General features: G+C 52.0%; 6 protein-coding genes across 6 annotated transcripts; 3 read left to right on the top strand and 3 right to left on the bottom strand.

Moving 5' to 3' along the window:
• Window positions 1–96: 96 nt before the first annotated feature.
• On the bottom strand, window positions 97–1,888 carry Z520_08878 (uncharacterized protein; the record flags this gene model as incomplete). Its single annotated transcript, XM_016779374.1, has 6 exons — window positions 97–466; window positions 589–967; window positions 1,026–1,160; window positions 1,250–1,351; window positions 1,443–1,505; window positions 1,597–1,888. The coding sequence occupies 6 exons, from the start codon at window positions 1,886–1,888 to the stop codon at window positions 97–99; spliced, it is 1,341 nt and encodes a 446-aa protein (XP_016629484.1).
• Window positions 1,889–3,731: 1,843 nt separating this feature from the next.
• On the top strand, window positions 3,732–4,046 carry Z520_08877 (uncharacterized protein; the record flags this gene model as incomplete). The annotated part of the gene is made up of 1 exon (XM_016779373.1): window positions 3,732–4,046. The coding sequence occupies one exon, from the start codon at window positions 3,732–3,734 to the stop codon at window positions 4,044–4,046; it is 315 nt and encodes a 104-aa protein (XP_016629483.1).
• A 1,758-nt stretch (window positions 4,047–5,804) lies between these two features.
• Window positions 5,805–8,119, top strand: Z520_08876 (uncharacterized protein; the record flags this gene model as incomplete). The annotated part of the gene is made up of 3 exons (XM_016779372.1): window positions 5,805–6,075; window positions 6,126–7,291; window positions 7,394–8,119. The coding sequence occupies 3 exons, from the start codon at window positions 5,805–5,807 to the stop codon at window positions 8,117–8,119; spliced, it is 2,163 nt and encodes a 720-aa protein (XP_016629482.1).
• A 356-nt stretch (window positions 8,120–8,475) lies between these two features.
• Window positions 8,476–8,841, bottom strand: Z520_08875 (uncharacterized protein; the record flags this gene model as incomplete). Its single annotated transcript, XM_016779371.1, has 1 exon — window positions 8,476–8,841. One exon carries the CDS (start codon window positions 8,839–8,841, stop codon window positions 8,476–8,478), a length of 366 nt encoding a protein of 121 aa, XP_016629481.1.
• Window positions 8,842–11,210: 2,369 nt separating this feature from the next.
• On the top strand, window positions 11,211–12,728 carry Z520_08874 (uncharacterized protein; the record flags this gene model as incomplete). The annotated part of the gene is made up of 1 exon (XM_016779370.1): window positions 11,211–12,728. One exon carries the CDS (start codon window positions 11,211–11,213, stop codon window positions 12,726–12,728), a length of 1,518 nt encoding a protein of 505 aa, XP_016629480.1.
• A 1,085-nt stretch (window positions 12,729–13,813) lies between these two features.
• Z520_08873 (uncharacterized protein) lies at window positions 13,814–15,659 on the bottom strand (the record flags this gene model as incomplete). Its single annotated transcript, XM_016779369.1, has 7 exons — window positions 13,814–13,901; window positions 14,016–14,633; window positions 14,688–14,959; window positions 15,008–15,273; window positions 15,340–15,403; window positions 15,452–15,538; window positions 15,588–15,659. 7 exons carry the CDS (start codon window positions 15,657–15,659, stop codon window positions 13,814–13,816), a joined length of 1,467 nt encoding a protein of 488 aa, XP_016629479.1.
• Between the last annotated feature and the right edge of the window lie 1,043 nt (window positions 15,660–16,702).

Raw genomic sequence — 16,702 nt, 5'->3', positions numbered from 1 at the left:
ATGCGGTTCGACCTCATGTTGACAAACAAATCTAATAGCTGATAAGCTTCACACATGAGCAAGTTTCAAGCACTTGACTGCCCTCATGCGGCTTGGCTATGTCAGGCTGCCAATATATTCCGCACAGAGATAGCATTGAAATCCTGCTTTTGATGGAGCAGGCTCCTGAGTGTGCTGAGGTTTGTCGGGTGTCGGTGTACGTGTCATATCCACATCATCGCCCTGCTCTTGCTGTGAAGGTTGTTGTACCAGTTCCCCCATATCCATATTTGTGTCTGCTGGGGTGCTGGTCGTCTGGTCATCTGGATGAGGATTTCGGGGTTGTCCAGCATTGTGAGCCGGCTGAAGTAAGACCGTATAGCCGTCAATTTGGTTGACTGCTTGCGTCTTGTGAGAGGAGACATTGATTGCGAGCCACTGCTGCTGCCTCGACAGTGCTTCAAAGGCTCCGACGCGGGAGTATCTTCTGTTCAGATCTAGCTCAGCAATGAACACGGCCAGGATGGGCATTAAAATAGAAGACCGACGGAAGGCTTGATTCCACTCGATAACTTCTTTCCTGAGTCCATCTGGAGACAACCAACTTACATGACGGCGCATAGTAGCTCTAAAATCCACCGAGATGGTATCAGGCCAGACCATATAAGAACTCTGACGGTTTCTCCCGACGTGCTGGGGTCATTCAAGTCGACATCATCTGCGAGGTCAGGCACCTCATACCGGCTGAGGAAAGAGTGAGTCTGGTCTGTGGCTTGGACGCGAGGCGAAGCCAGTGAGAGCATATCGATGTATTCCAACACGTCATACAAAGACTCATGCGCCTCCGTGGACAGAACGGAGACTCCACCAGGTATTGAAGACATCGTACGAGGAATCAAGGTGGCTGTCAGGGACTGTGTCACCGGCGTCAGCATGTGGATTGTGGGATGGTGTATGCTCAAAGGCGTTGTGTTCTGATTCAAGACATCTGCGGTGAGTGTCAGCACCGCGGGGCAGAGTTCGCGTAAAAGAGTAGAAAATAATACCTCCAAAGTCTGTATTGAGATCTAGGAAGAGCCAGTTAAGACTTTGGTTCAGGACATGCTTTGCAGCCCAGACGAGCCGCTCGAAGCCCTTCTTGCCGTGCAACATTGAAGGGAGACGAAGATTGACCTCTACGACTGCTGGTAAGTCAGCCCCATATCTAAACATAGATTCGTGTTCCGGTGCAGTAGGGCCGCGATACAGAAACACGGAAGGAGACACTTACGGTATCTCAACTTGACATGTTTGCTGCCGCCAGACGGTACTGGCGTGCCTTGCAGGCCAGCTCGGTCGTATGAGTCTTTCGAAAGCTCCAGTCTCAGGATTCCTGGTATTCCCAGTCAACTCAGGGACGCCAACCGAGTGCGATTCCGAAGCCAAATAAATAATGGCTTCAACTAACTGGTTGGCTTCCATACCTTCCTTCAGAGAAAAAATGTTATCAACACCTGCTTCACCCTCTGAGAGCATGAGGATGTTCCCTGAGGATCGAAAAATTGTCAGGCTTCCTGCGCACGATCTGAACGCAGCGTTGAGAGTTGATAGCGGAAGATAGTATCAAGGCAGGCTCACCTCTTTTAATGTACGTCGTGAAAAACTCTCCATCAAGTACATCTCCCAGCCTCATAATGACTTTTGCATATTTTACAGGCACGATACTTGCGTCCACTTTCTTCCAAACGAGATGGTATAGCTCATCCGGTAGAATGACGGCTGCATATTGATTGTAATCCAGTCCACGGATCGTGCGCCACGGAGATTTCTTGGTAGGAGCCTGCGAGGCAGTGACATATGACGGAAGTTGACCTGAGGTAACATTGACCTTTGAGGCTGACGAGGGGGCCTTAGGAAGCAGGGACGGCATGTTGCTGGTGGTGGCTGATTAAGAAATCAAAGGTAAGAAAAAGGGAGGGATGGTCAACTCGTCGTGCCCGCGAGGCTGAGATTTTGAACAAGGCTGCGATGGCCCGATGGCACTAGACTGAGAAAGGTCGGGCTTGGCACAATTTATTTTGTTCGCAGGTCAGTTTCTCCGCAAAGTTCGAATTCCGTCCTGAATGTCTTCGTTCTGATTTGAATAATGCAGTGCGCGAAGCACAATCATACGCCCACTTTCCGTATAGATGCAGTCAAGGTTAGCACAGATCCTTTTCCTGTCCCCTTTTGAATGATGAACATTATACAATCCAACTCCAAGGACTCATGTTCTGTGAGGAGCAAAATTTATCTCTAGAATTACGCTGACTGCCTCTCCGCCCTATTTGTTGTGCATGCTGCCTTGTAGAAGGATCGCTGACTTGTTTGAAGGCTATGACAGGCGTTTGACTGACTCCCGTTCCCCATAGCTAGAGCGACTGCGCAACATTTCTCTTGAAAGGTACAACCTCGCATACACCTCTCCCTCTTCTTTTGGTGATGACCCCATGACACGAAAGGCATTCCTCAGACTTAATTCACCATGTGGAATCTGTCTATTACAAGTTTCAGCCTTGTCTGATATATGTACATTCTTTGCTTGTTCCCAAAGTTTCTCTGTGTCGTGGCCTGGGAAGCTAATGAAAATCTGTGACAGGTACATTCCTCACCACTCATATCCTCCCTATACCCCATACTTTTCCTGTGACGAAGACTTGAACGAACGGGCGGACAGACTGTGTGTGCGGTTCCACCCATCTGTAAAAGCAGGACGTACAATCTTGTGGATGTGGAAGGGCCGTAACACTTGTTGAGAACTCGTCAGCTGATGGACTGCTTGCACAAGACACTGTCGGACGGTACAAGAAATGGGAAGCGGTGCTAACAACCTGTTTCTAGGTATTTGCGAACCCCTTGTGTTTCTCATCCCAAATCGCATCCTATGATGAACAATATTCACACTGTTTGAACCAAGCTTTGACTTGGAAATGAACGTATAACACTGAAAATTCTGATTTAATGAGGTATGTTCCTCACCCATTCTGCTACCTCCGGCGGCTCGCTGACAGAGTTGCTAATAGCCTGAAATAGATGCTTATCCCTTCTTCATATTTTGCAAGAGATCTAATCCTCTCGGCTGAGCTGACCGGTGATTGTTTGGCACAGGTACATTTCTTTTAATTCTACTTCGGTTCGAAGGGCCGAGTGTTGGAACAGGTAAGAACATGCCTTCCTGCCGATACGTCCATCCTGATGATGATCTCATGTATTTCGCTGTGTTCTTACTGAATCCTCATGTCGATTATACATCACCTTGGAGAACTGAAACGTTACTCGCTTTCCCTTTTTTTGACGCCCAACGCTGTCCTTCAGACATGCTAATTGCTTCTTAGTTCGTCCTGCTTTGTTGCTGATGGATGTGATGGGCAAGGCTCGCCAGCTTCCCAGTCACTGATACTGGGTGGTCTGCTTACGATTTGTGGTCAACTGTTTCCACACTGGCCCTTCAGCAGTTGGTTCTGTAGCAAATAGATAATTCACATGTACTTAATAACGATAATCATATGTCGAGAAATTCTTCGCTCAAGCCCCGAGTTTTGTTCAACAAGGTAAGCGCCCGACACGTGACGATGAATTTCTGGAGCTTGGACTTCCCGTTGCCTGACATTATCCATCCCCGTAACACAAACTTCCCAAAAGCAATCCTTCGCAAACATCCAGGCCAGTCCAGCCTTTACTAGGTCCAGCTCTCCTCAAAAGTCCTTCTTGTCTTCCTCTTTGAGAACATATAAATGTCTGGCTTCGGTGCGCCCGGTGGTGGCGCCGCCAATTACAAGCCGACACCTCCAGAGCGCGGTTCGTTTCCACTTGACCACGACGCAGAATGCAAGCACGTCATCTCCTCCTACCTACGCTGCCTGAGAAGACAAAATCCTCCTGGAAGAAACAATGAAGAGTGTAGGCTACTCGCCAAAGAATATCTTGGGTGTCGCATGGAGAAGGGTCTGATGGCAAAAGACGAGTGGTCAAACTTGGGATTGGAGTTTGGCAAAACAGCAACAGGAGACCAGAACACTGCTGGTGCTGGCGAGAGCAAGAAGAGTTGAAGCCTCGAAATATCTCGGAATGCCGTTCGCACGTTCGGCAATCGTTAAGACTGTGCCGCCCGAAATCGCACCGGAGTTGGCTTGACCTCTCTTCTCAACGACGAGCACGCCATTGACACTCATCTGAGATTCAGCGGCCGACCATCGGATAACTTCGCCTGTTCGAATGTTCAGTGAGGATGGGTCTTCAACCACATGCTCTCCCTCTGCACGCTGCTCGGTAGCTTGCGCCTGAACTTCAGCGACCCTCTCAAGACCTGTCTGCAACCCGAACTACAGACCTCATCTGAGCAGTCTAGATGGTTTATCCCATCGGTTGATCATCTTCGACCATGTCAAGTATCTTTCTACGAGCCCTCCGCAGTGCCCCTGTTCGAATGAAGGTTATCAATTGCCGCTTTCTGCAGCTGCTTGAGAGTCAAGCCGCCAAATCTTCTGTTCTGGCTGTGTCGCGGGCCTGTCTCGACGCATTGTTTTACTTGAGGGACATTAGTTTGGGAGATTCATCTATGTCCTGCAGGCACTCCAGATTTGGATACTGCAATATTGACGGGTTGTTGAGTGCGCGTCACACCATCCGAGTGCTGTCGCACGAGGCAAGGTGATGACCTGGTCGAAGGCAAGGGTTCAACCGGTGTCTCGGTTCTTCCTCCGTGAAGAAGCGTCCTGTGACCGATTCTTGAGAGTGGTTTGCGTACACTGCGAGCATGCAACTCCACTGACCGGCCTTGATTGGTACGAACTAGAAGGTACTGGTTTGCATGGCTTTTAGAACCCCAGTCTCCACGGAGATAGACCCCATCCGTGCTGCGAAGAGACCGGGAGGATACGTACCTCGAACACTGGGATTCAATAATAGTGTGGATTCGAAGCTCGTGGAGGCAACTCGGTACGGGCCAAATTCCGCAGGGGCGTCCCGCAAGCGCCCATGTATCCCTTGTCATTACTCAAGGAGGGACGGTCTGCGATCTGTGAAACCTCTCCTTTTTACCAGTCCTGAACCTCCCCGAAACACGTCCGAGTTACGCCTTCAAGTTCTCCACAACATTGTGCTTAATAATAATCTGCGAGAACTCTCTGATGGGTGCCCGTCAACCACCTGCTCTCGCATCATTGTCTTACGCGGAGCACACAGTCCCCGTCGACAGCTTCTGCCTGCATATGCTGAATGGCGCCTTGCAAAATGGGACCTCTCAGCGTGCAGTGTGCGCAGCCATATTCCATTTCCGGCCGATCGACGGTCTTCTGCCGAGTAGGTCTGTTCTACCCAATTCTTTGAATAAGGCATCCCATGTCTCGCCACCTATCACAAACCCACGCTAACATGCCATTTGGCCTTGATCGTTGGGGCAATATCACAAGGCTATAGCCTGTTAGCGTGATTGACTGAAGAGTTTTGCAGGGATGTCAGCAAATTGCTGAGCTAGCGAGGCCCGCCGGTTGCTTGACCTGAAACCGCCCCCTTCTGCAAAACCCAGAATATACGACGTGTCCTTGAGCGACCTGCCTGTTCCGATATGGGGCCTTCAGTCAAATGGCGGCCGTTACTGGTCAGGAAACTCGGGTTCGCGATGGGCGGGAAAACGTCGCCATCTCAAACAGAATTGAAATCGGCCTTGTTGCTAGTGCCGTTCAGACCTGGGCCTGAAGATTCGCCTGCCTATATCCTTCCTGAACGCCTCTCCTCGCGAAAATGGTGCCAGCAAACTCGAATTGCAAAGCGCACTTGGGACCGTTGGCGCCAGAAACCCCGTGAACATGGCCATGGAACCATCGGCGGGCTACAGTCCACTCCCAGCGGGAGACGACGAGGACGGCGTAGGCGCCGAACAAGGTCACGGCCAAGAAGCTGCTGCGCACGACGACGTCCACCACGACGTCCAGAGTCTACTACCACATGATCCAGAGACAACAAGCGTGCCTGTCATCGAGATATCTCCTCCCCCATCGCCTCCATCACCTTCTTCGCTTCCGACAAGGCACAATACCGACCAATCTGACACTGTCTCCGTGGCCCAAACTCTTCCACGTAAGTCCACGACCCTAATTATGCTGGCTGCCCTTTGACCGAACAAACAGAGCCAGACCCAAGACCGGCGGGACAACCGCTCGATAATAGGAGGTACTCGAACTCGAGTGGATGGAAGGATCGCATTTACAGTTCTATCACCCCCTCACTTCACGAAGTTCTAGAGCTGAAATGTGCCGATCACAATACTTCCAGAGAGTATCGACACCACAAACAACGACACCGGCTTTTGCGGCTGACTATTGGTGAATGGTTCAATAGCCTGATCCTTTGTGTTGTATACTTCGGCATCCTCTATGCCTATTCCAAGAAGCAAACCATCAGCGTCCCTCAACGCAGGATCTTCAACGCTCTCACCACAGGCGTCTCTCTTCTTCTCGGAGTGAACTTGGCAGCATCATTGCGCAGCTACGCGAAGCTCCTCCGCTGGCGAATATTGGCGGCGTGTTACCGACCGCTTGAGACTTTCGATCTCGTTATGGGTTGCGATAGCCTCTTGAACGTCATCAAGCTACTTTGGAAGGCGCGGAATCACCAACGCAGATATCTGCCGTCCAAGACCCAGGTTTTTTGTGCTTTGTGGCTTCTTGTCCACCTGGCGATCACGGTCCTGGTAGGCATCATTGGTTTGAACTACAACTTGGACACCTCGGCCGATTTTGTTCTCACACGAAAAGGCAGCATCAGTATCGTCGACTTGAACGCGCTTTCGACCGGCGACTATCCGGCTGACTTGGCCGCAGTCCAAGAATGGGGTGTTCGTGGAGAAATTACAACTCCTTTGGACGATGACAGTGATGTTGTGGAGTACTTCCAGAGCTACTTCTCGGATTCGGATGGCTATACCTTGTACTACTTCCAGGATCAGAATGCAGATGACCCGAATAGCATCATTGTGTCTTCCCGATACATTCAATCACAGGCTTACTGCCAGAGTTACAACGTCACCGAAGGCCTGTATGGCAATCTGTCATACATCGTCTATATCGACGGCGACAAACACGTCAACAAATCCCTCCCAGCGAGCCCAGGCCCAGGAGGGCTCCTCACCATCTCCAAACTGAATTCGACCTGCGGTGAAGGATGCGTGGAGATCCACACCTTAAAAGCTGCTGCATACCCCGACGATAATGGCAGTGACGATGACGACGACGATGGCGGTGTTGACGAGGTCGAAAACGGGGTTGCGAATTATTTCGTCTGCAATAATACAGTGGTATGTTTTGCTCTTTGAATAGGGTTGATCTGTCTTATTCATCTTCCTGGCGGTCTCTACCATCAAATCCCCTGCATTTCTGTACGGCTGACACATTCACAGCCTCAAGTTGGGGACGACTACAATGAGATCACTGTCGATTATGAAATCTATACTTTTATTGCGAGGATGCTCGCAGGGGCAATTGGATGGAGTGACAATCCTCCGAGTGCTGATGGCAAAGAGGAATATGCGGTGTACACGAACTCGTCTGAGTTCAACTTCCTGGGGACGCTCGGGCCTTCTGATATGGCCAACATCATCTCGTCGTTCACAATGGGAGCAATTTCATTCATGGACAACTCTCCAGCCATGTACAGAAAAACCGTCGCGAGCAAGGAGCAGCCCATACCTGCGCAAGTTCTCAAGGTGACGTGGAGGTATGCGGGGACTATCCTAGGAGTCATCCCGTTCATCCACTTTTGCACGCTAGTGGCCGTCATTCTCTGGGCGAATAAAGCGATCATCAAGGACGACAGCCATCTTGCCATCGCTAAGGTCTATCACACACTGCTGAACCAGCTGGGTGACCGGGGGTGTTTGCTCCGTGGTGGCGAAATCATTTCGCTTTTGGGGAATCCACAGGTCGTATATGGATGGCAGGCAAGCAGCGAATACGACAGGGCCATGCACGTTGATGTCTTCCAAAGCTTGATGAGTGTGGAGAAAGTATTCGCCGAAGGCATGTATGATGGGAGCAGCAAGTTGGACAGCAGCACCGCCAACACCGCGCGGGCTGGGAGTTTGCGGGCACGCTGCCGCGACGTTGACGCAGCAGATTACTTCTGATGAATTTATTGGTTATAGGGCTCAGTTGATGACTGACCCCGACTTCTTCCAATAACGCACCGTGCAGCAGCTCGCCGACGACCCCGACGGCATTTCAATGCGGCAGAAGAGGTGAATCCTCTGGAAGAGAGACTCGAGCGCCACCACACGCCTCCCATTTCTTCCCAAGTTTTCTTCCAACCGTCCTTGACTGTCCTGGCCACTGGCCACTGGCCACTGGGCCACACTCAAGAGGGAGTGGGTCCTTGCTTGCTGCAACGCACAGTGAACATCCTTTAGCCAAAACACTCTCCAGGCCTGATGTCGAATCGGTTTCGTTCCGCTCCAGAGGAGGAGGGGCAATGTTGAAAAGGGCATCATGACTTTTTGTGAGCACATGCCCATTTCCGCTTCTTCCCTGTCTGCTGCTCCTGCTGCTGCTGCTGCTCCGCAGTGGCGGCCTCGCTGTCAGCTACGGCAATGCACCGACCGAGGTATTCGCTGTACTGGTGGTTACCCAAAATCAGAATCAGCAGCGGCTTTTGAAAGGGTGGGTGAAAGGGGGCAAGAAGGATCTCAACGCCTTGATTGTCTAGCAGAGGAACAAAGCCTACCTCGGCCAACGCTTGTGGAGTGTCACTCTGGACGTGAGGCCCGTTTCTGAAGGCCTCCTGGCCATCGACGGTTTTCGGCCTGGCTGGGGTCTCATTGGTTGGAGTGGTGCTGTGCGAGGTGCTGGTCATGGTGTACAGCCGAAAGCCGAAGACCTATATCTTGGTCCGACAGGACTTTTCGACGGCGAAGAAGGGGAGGGCTGCGCGGCTGCTGCTGCTTCTTTGGGCTTCGCCGCAGTAAAGTTATTTTGCTGCTTCAGGGCTGCACGGACTTTATTTCAATGCACAGGCGTCAGTGCAAGGAACTTGGCAGTGATTCGGAATATAGTGTCGATACGGAAAGAAGCGAACAGTGGAAATGAGGGGAAGGGTGGCAATGAGGTATTTATGGGATTACATGGAGAGAGAGTCTAGACGATCACACAGAAAGACAAGGGGGATCATGTTGATATACATGACCCAGGATATATACCGTCAGACAGGAAGATGGTTTGCCCTGCCAATTATGTTAGACGGGGTTACGTGATGACCAACGATGTCCAGACCTTTTTTTCCTTTGTCGTAATTCATCCCATCATTCTTCCCCTCGTGCTACGGGCAGACAAGGCGGCCTGCGGCTATCATATCGTGCCGCTCTCTGGCGGCAGACAGGAGGGAACCGAAATAGTGCAAACTCCTAAATTGTTCCAAAGCCCGGCATTTTCCTCAGCCAAAGGGATCGAGATAGACTGCAGAAGATGAGAAGAAGCAGGAGGGGGTGACAGGGCTACGCATTTGGCCATTCGATCAATAGTTGGGCCTTGGAAGCGTGAGCAAAGTGAGCAAAGCACGAGGGCCACGGTTTCGCAAGACTCCACGTTTTGGGACAAATGATGAAATAGGCAGTTCCACTATCCCGCCTCCTACCTGGCCTGTAGGGGGGAAAGGTTTCCGTCTTATTGGACCGTTTAATGACCTTGACATCAACGGCGAAGGGAAAATGCTTCAAGAATGTGGGTGTTGGTTGTTGTGTGGTCTAGGGGATCAGGCCTGCATCCAACAATGGTGTTAGCAAAAAAGCAAAAAACCAGTTAGCCGAGTCGTTGTCGGTAAAGGCGGGCACAGGGTTTCTGTCGTAGGTATCTCGTATACAACATCCAATCTAGTGGCCCGTTTTCTTACATATGCAACCTGTCTTTTTACACATACCTGATCTGGCCTGGTAGCAAACCTGGGTTGCGCGCAAAGGGGAAAACCCCGGTCCATTAGGTACACCACACTCAGCTTTTCTCCATCTTTTCTTCCCAACGGCCATCACATTGGGCCCGGGTTAATAAAAGCATGGTGTGGCCAGGGATCGAGCCAGTCACAGCTTTGTGTGTTGTCGTCTTCCCAGCCTTAACTAGGAGCGTATCCATCGTCGAAGCAAAAAGCTTTCGGGAGAAATAAGTTACATACATACCTGAAAGAGGCGGTCGACCTGGGCCTTGTTGTGATTAGGTATTTAACCGTCGATTTTGTGACTTTGAACCAACCTCGGCGGCTAGAGACGGTCCTTCGAGCCTCGGACCATGGGCTGATGAGCAGCCCTGTTGAGGCTTTTAACATGTGCCTTTTTGTCTCTGGTCAAAAGGGAACCAGAAAGAGAGTTGTTTTCTGGTATGTACCTAGGTAGTGCTGCGGAAGAAATAGGAGTTGTTCTCAGAATCCTGCCTCGTGGCACTCCCTGAAGAGAAGGACAGAGAATCGATCACTTCTCTGTACTCCGTATGCCTTATACCTGGAAGGCCAGTTCAGCCTTGCCCAGAAAACCCAGTCCAAGGAATGAAGTTCCTGCTGAGAAACAAACACTAGGGACTCAGCCTTTCGGGGGCCAAAAGACGTGCATTCCCTTGGGCCTTGGGGCGCTGGTAAGGCTGGGTAACTTATCCGAGAAGCTTGACGACGACAACGACGACAACAACCCAGCACATTCATACTTTCACAGGTCCATCATCTACAAGCTGCTTTCATCTCTATCATTTGGGTTTCTGAGTACCGCCTTCGTTTGGATGCAATGCCTTTGTGATTAACCGAATGATTGCCTGGTCTGACCGATTCTGCCACCACTACCACTGCCTTTGCCCGAGACGCCACCAGCCGCCCACAGCCTCTTGCTTGCGACGCGGCACACGCTTCGCCGGAGACTTTGGCCCTAGCCACCCATAGCTTGAACAAGCAACCCATCGAGCATGAACTAGACATACATGCAACCCTCGGGTGATTGCCTGGCTCCTCGACCGCTTCTGCATGCCCCCCCCGTTCATTCTTGCTGGCACAATAACCTGGTTGCTTCAACGCAATCGCCTGCGGGTCCCCAGTTTCGCCATTGAACGACCCCATCGTCTTCAGCCCGGCCGAGCTCCAGTCACCTTCTGCTCGAGCCACATGACCGCATAGAGTTTGGCAGACACTACCTACCTAGGAGGGTCGACACCAGAGCAAAGGGTGAAACAAGACTCCATCGATGATGCACTGTCATGCGCTTAGCTCACTTGCACATCCCGGGCCTGGTCCCTTACACTCACTCCCTGCGTCTGCAAACGGCCATTTTGGAAAGACATTTCCAACACAAGGACTGGCTGCGCTCGGCCACCAGAGATGACGCAGCAGCGAGAGGAGCAAGACCAATCGAGGCCACGAATAATGCGCCTCCACCTACGTTCAACGACAGGGGCAAGGACCCTGCAAGCCGGCTGTCACCACGTATCTTCGACCGAACAGCTTCAGATACTGTTGCCGCTGCTGATGCTGATGAGGTTGATGAGGTTGATGACGCAGCAAGGCCACGCACCTCGCAGAGACGCGACGTATTGAGTCTACGGCATGATCGACCTGAGTCCTTATTGCTTGGCGCCCGAAATGGAAACTGCACTACAAAGGACACGACGGCCGCCTTGCAGCATAATGCAAGGTCCGTGCCTCCTTTCCACGCCGGCTCCAGCCCTTGGACACTATCACACGTCCAAACACCCCCAGATCCTGTCCTCCTGACATTCAGCACCCCTCCCACCTACACTGTTGGACGCCGGCACCTCCTAGCGAATCCCATCTCCGCGGATCAGCGATCCTTCCTTTCTGCGAATGGCCTGGCCACTTTTCATGCCTCCCCACGCGGTGGCCTGCTAACGTACCACGCACCGGGCCAGTTGACCGGATACGTCATTGTCGATTTACGGAGGTTCGGCATCACCGCCAGATGCTGGGTGAAGTTGTTGGAGGAGAGCGTCATGCGCACCTGCAGTCGCTGGGGGGTCTTGACCGGGAGAACCGACGATCCGGGGGTGTGGGTGCTGGATCCTGGCCGAGCTATAGACCAGCAAAGTAGTGTGCAAGCCGCATCCACGCTAGCCAAGGGGGCAGCAGCAGCAGCAGCAGCAACAGCAAGCGATCGCAAAATCTGTGCGATCGGCGTCCAGGTCTCGCGTGGTATTACCTCCCACGGAGTAGGCCTGAACGTATATGACGCACCGCTTCCCTCGGCGTCTCCTTCGTCTGCGTCACCTTCAGCAGACCTCTCGTTGTCTCCTAGCCCTACGTCCCCGTCAACATCGGCGTCCCCTTCTGGTACTGTGCTCTCTTCAGGCGAAATTTATGACTTCATTCCCGCACAAGTATCCTCGCCGTCCTACGATCAGTCCACGCGGGGCTATTTGTCATGGGGCTTCAGCCGCATCGTGGCCTGCGGACTTGAGGGGAAGAGCGTAACCTGGCTGACAAGGGAGATGTCACGCTTGCATCATCCATCCGCACCCGGGGACTCCGAACCGATCAGACGCGGAACTTCGTCTCTCCTTCTTCCAGCTGACATCCCGGCAAGAGGCGAGTCGCGCAGGGAAGACGATCAGACCGGCCCGCTGACCGCAGAGCCGATCGCGATGGAATCCGTCGCGGACGTTTTTGCGCGCGAGATCGTCCACGGACTGAACATCATGAAGGCCGAGGGCAAGGAGACTGTGGATGGCGTGTACCGGATTCAAGAGTCGGATATTCTTTGAGACCTGGCTTGCGACTACCCTTGCGAGTGAGTGGTCGAAATCAGTCCTTTGTGACGACGGCTTCAAACAGGGCAGATGGTTTGCCAGGCCCCGTTCTTTTTCTTCCCAGCTCCGTGGCCTTATCCGGCACGACGGCGTTCAACGTTGGCTCGAGCTACGGCCAAACATATCTATCTTTCTCTCTTAGGCATCTTCCACGGGATGGACATGGACGTGTTAGACATGAGTCGAGGACAACAACGGCGGTGGCGCTAACCCGGACGCGAGCTGGGCAATCCTATATTTTGTCCCCCGAGCCAGCCTGTATCCATCTACAAGTTCGGGGCCGAGCGTGTCCTCCCCATACACACACGCACACGCATCTTTCGCACCGATGTAGTGTGAGACATTCTTTCATTGTTGAAAGCAAAAGCAAAAACGAAGCAAAAAGCTCCAAGACTAAGAGAGTTACCCTGCCACAAACACCGAGGCGCTTTCAAGCGCCGAACATCAGCCCCCAACGCTGTCTCTGCTCGCTTGGCCTTTTCTGCATCGCGAGCGGATGCTTACTCATAGCCACAGCTTGTAACGACGGCAACGTGGAGTTGCTTCTCGAGTCTGTTTTCTCTTTTTTCCATTCTCTTGTGCCCCTTCCTCGTAAAGTCTTTCAACCGATCCACCGGGCTCGAAAGGACATCCTTGATCTCCCCATCTCCCGGTTCTAGCAGGATTGAAATTCGTGATTATTTATACAACGGTAATGACAGTCGTGACGTCTTTGTGTCATACAGGAATGAAAATGAAATGGAGACGACTGCTATGCCTCAGTAAAGACCGGTGGATCATCCTCTCCCATTGCTGTGCATCTGGTGTGCTCATATCAGAATAGCGGTTGCTCCGTTTCGCCTGGGAAATGCTGCGATGTTCATAGGACGACTAATTGAATGGTTGGATTAGTGCCCCCAGTACGCGTAAGAAGTATTTTTCACACGTGGTGTTTGATGCATTTGAGATGGGTGGTGGGTGTGCTTGGAAAGGGTGTCCCGAGAACCGCGTGACTCTTAAGGTGAGGGTAAGCTGAGTTTGAAGTTCCGACGGAGGATGAGTCAGTCACGCTTGCCATATTCTTCCTCTGCGTTCCATATCAACGGTTGAAAGGCGGAATTGGCAAAGTGTGCGGAGTTCAAAGCCGAACTAAAGGCGTCAAATAAGCTGTTAGCAATTCATTCAAGCATGCAGAAGCCGTACAGTAAGGTGATGCCGGGAGAAAGGGCCAAGGATGGACGGTCCACAAAGGGCCATACTTACCTGCCAAATGACGCGGGGTGTAGAGGAATGCTTTTGTTGCCGTGGAGGCTGTAATTGAAACAATTCTCGTTGTATCTGATCTGGGGCTCCTTCGGCTTCACGTTGGGCATCACGACCGGCTTAGTGACGGCAGAATTCGGTGTCGCTGGAGACGGCGGCTGAGGGGATTGTGGTGAAGGCGAGATTTGCGGCGTTAGCTGCAGCATTGATGAAGAGTAGCTCCGTTTTGGGAGCGAGTTCGTTCTGACTGGAGGAGTTGGTGCCTGTTGTCGCCGTTGCTGTGGAGGTGGTATCGTATGAAAACTAGCAGGCGGCATATGTGGAAAGTACGACGCTTGCCCTGAATTTTGGCTTCCATACATCATGGCTTGCGGACTCTGGAACGGAGATGAGAAGACGCTATTGCTCGAATACGACAGCGACGAATCTGTCAGGGTCTGTGTAGCGTGCGGGAACATGAGGGACAATTCGTCAAGAGCTTGAGGATCTTCGGACTTGAAGCCCTCAGCGCGCTGAGGGGTGATATAATGAGGAGCGTCCGTCTGCAAGTACACCTGCAACCGCTGTGCCTCTGGTGCAGGGATCTGATCCTCTTTATAAATGATATCGTAGTGACCGCTAATGCTTGGATTAGTTCGGCTCATCGGAAGCCAGACGAAAGGAGGAACTCACGGACGATATATCAGTCGAATTGCGGGCCACCCTCTCGCATTGTCCACGAAATGGTATGAAGTCACTTCATCGCCCGTGCTTCTGTCCAGATACGCCACTTCCAGTGCGATATATGCGGGAGCGATGACGGCATCCGTCAAGGCTTGGAGCCCGACATGATCAATCTCTTGATTTGCAGGATCGATCCTGGTCAAGCAATATTGCTGAACCGGCATTTCTAGAAATGCTTCGTATCGATCCGGTTGAAGTTGCATGAAGGAGCTTGTCATCATCTGGTACGACGTCAAAAGCATCCTGTGAGAGGTTAGGGGTGCACCAACCTTGAAATGATAGACGATTGAATTCGATATGTTCTCGTCATTGAGTGAATCCAGCAACACGGACTCGTTGGTGTCCCTGCGCTCGACTGCGGCCTTGAGAGCGTCGAAGAGCTCCCACGTATAGTCAAACATGTCGATTATGATATCATAGTCAATGCCAACGCTGCGCATGGTCTGTTCAAAGCTTCGGAGTCGGACCAACTCTTGGGTGATCAGACTGGGATCTCCCGAACGGAGCAGGATCTCGAAATAGCCAAAGACAGCTCCTGCAGATGCGAAGGTGATTAGGTTAGCGGCATTCTCGATACCAGGAGCACAAGGTTTCCTCATACCACGCCAACCGCACTGCCCGTCACCTTTGATTTGCCGGTATGCAGAGTGAGTTGCTTCGAGTGCCTGGCAATCGTAAGCATACAGCAGACGACAGTGATAGAGCTCGCGTACCTTCGTCTTGGCCACATATGTCGGATCTGCTTGCGCGTATTCGGTGACAAGGTCGGATAGTGGCTTTTTACTTCCTATCAACGGTCCCTAGGGTATTCTCAGTAAATCATCTGCGTGCACTGAGTCATAGACGTACAGGAAGATTTGGCTGATACTGGTCAGAGAGCTGTTGGAATTGCTCCATTTCATCAATGTCTGGCGTTGCCATCGCCGAGGTCGTGCGATATGAGGTAGCCGGTGTAGGATAGCCGTAGTGTTGCTGGTACGGAGGCTCAGGAAAATATTCGTATACGAGAGAGTGTTGACTATCGGGCGAGTATTGCCAACGAGGATGTGGATATTGCTGAGGAGGAAAAGGACCGGACAAACTGTGAAAGGGTAATGGTTCTGGACAAAATGTCATCTCCTCTTGTTGAACAATCAGATGCCAGGAGGGTAGGTACGGGTGGCAAAGCGGTGGGGCCGATCTAGGCTGAGAAACTTCTCTTTGTGATCGAGGTTCTTTGATGAGCTGTATTTCGTCCCTTGAACTGTCCTGCTTGGACCACAGGTGGTAGATTTTGATTGCCTTAGTTCATGGCTGGGTGAGAAAGGCGATGGCTCGTGAAGCCGGATAGACTGTCAAGACTGTGCAGGTGAACCAGGATTAAAAGAAGCCAAACTCTGTCTTACGCAGAGCGTCTGCTGGGGTCGATGCGACGAAGTTGCCGAGGAGCCAAACCTGCAAAATCGGCACTCAGGAGCAACGGCTACCTTGGATCGTATATGTGTTGAGCGAGGTAGTAGTAAGTAGGTAAGAGAAAGAGGAGGGAAGTGATGTTCAACGATGGTTTGGTTCTTTGCTTAGGCTGGGGGCGCCAATGCAGGCCTTCTTTCTACCCTGTGCCGCGGACTGCCCCTGATGCTGGCCGAGTGGGTGTTGTGAAGCTAACTTGTTGATCAATCGGCCATAGTCGGTCGGGGCCAATCGGGGATGTCTTTAGCAACTGAGTTCTGGTCGTGAGTACCAGCCCGGATAAGAAATGCCGTTTGCTCAGTTGTCACCGTCTGCAGCTGCGAGAGGGCGATGGGGGGCTTCTTGACCTGGAGGATAAGACGAGGACGGGGGGCTTCAAGGGGCGCTGACTCTAATTGGTGGCCAGGAGGACCGATTTGAGACTTGCCGAAGGACTGGGACACGAGGGTTGACGGAAGACCGAAGGAGAGAGAGGAAGAGGTATTATCGAGCGGAATGGGAGAATTGATGGTGGA

The sequence above is a fragment of the Fonsecaea multimorphosa genome (genome assembly GCF_000836435.1).
Source record: "Fonsecaea multimorphosa CBS 102226 unplaced genomic scaffold supercont1.21, whole genome shotgun sequence".
Classification (NCBI taxonomy): Eukaryota; Fungi; Ascomycota; class Eurotiomycetes; order Chaetothyriales; family Herpotrichiellaceae; genus Fonsecaea; species Fonsecaea multimorphosa.
The sequence above is the reverse complement of the archived record's forward strand: the minus strand, read 5'-3'. Positions and strand labels throughout refer to the sequence as shown.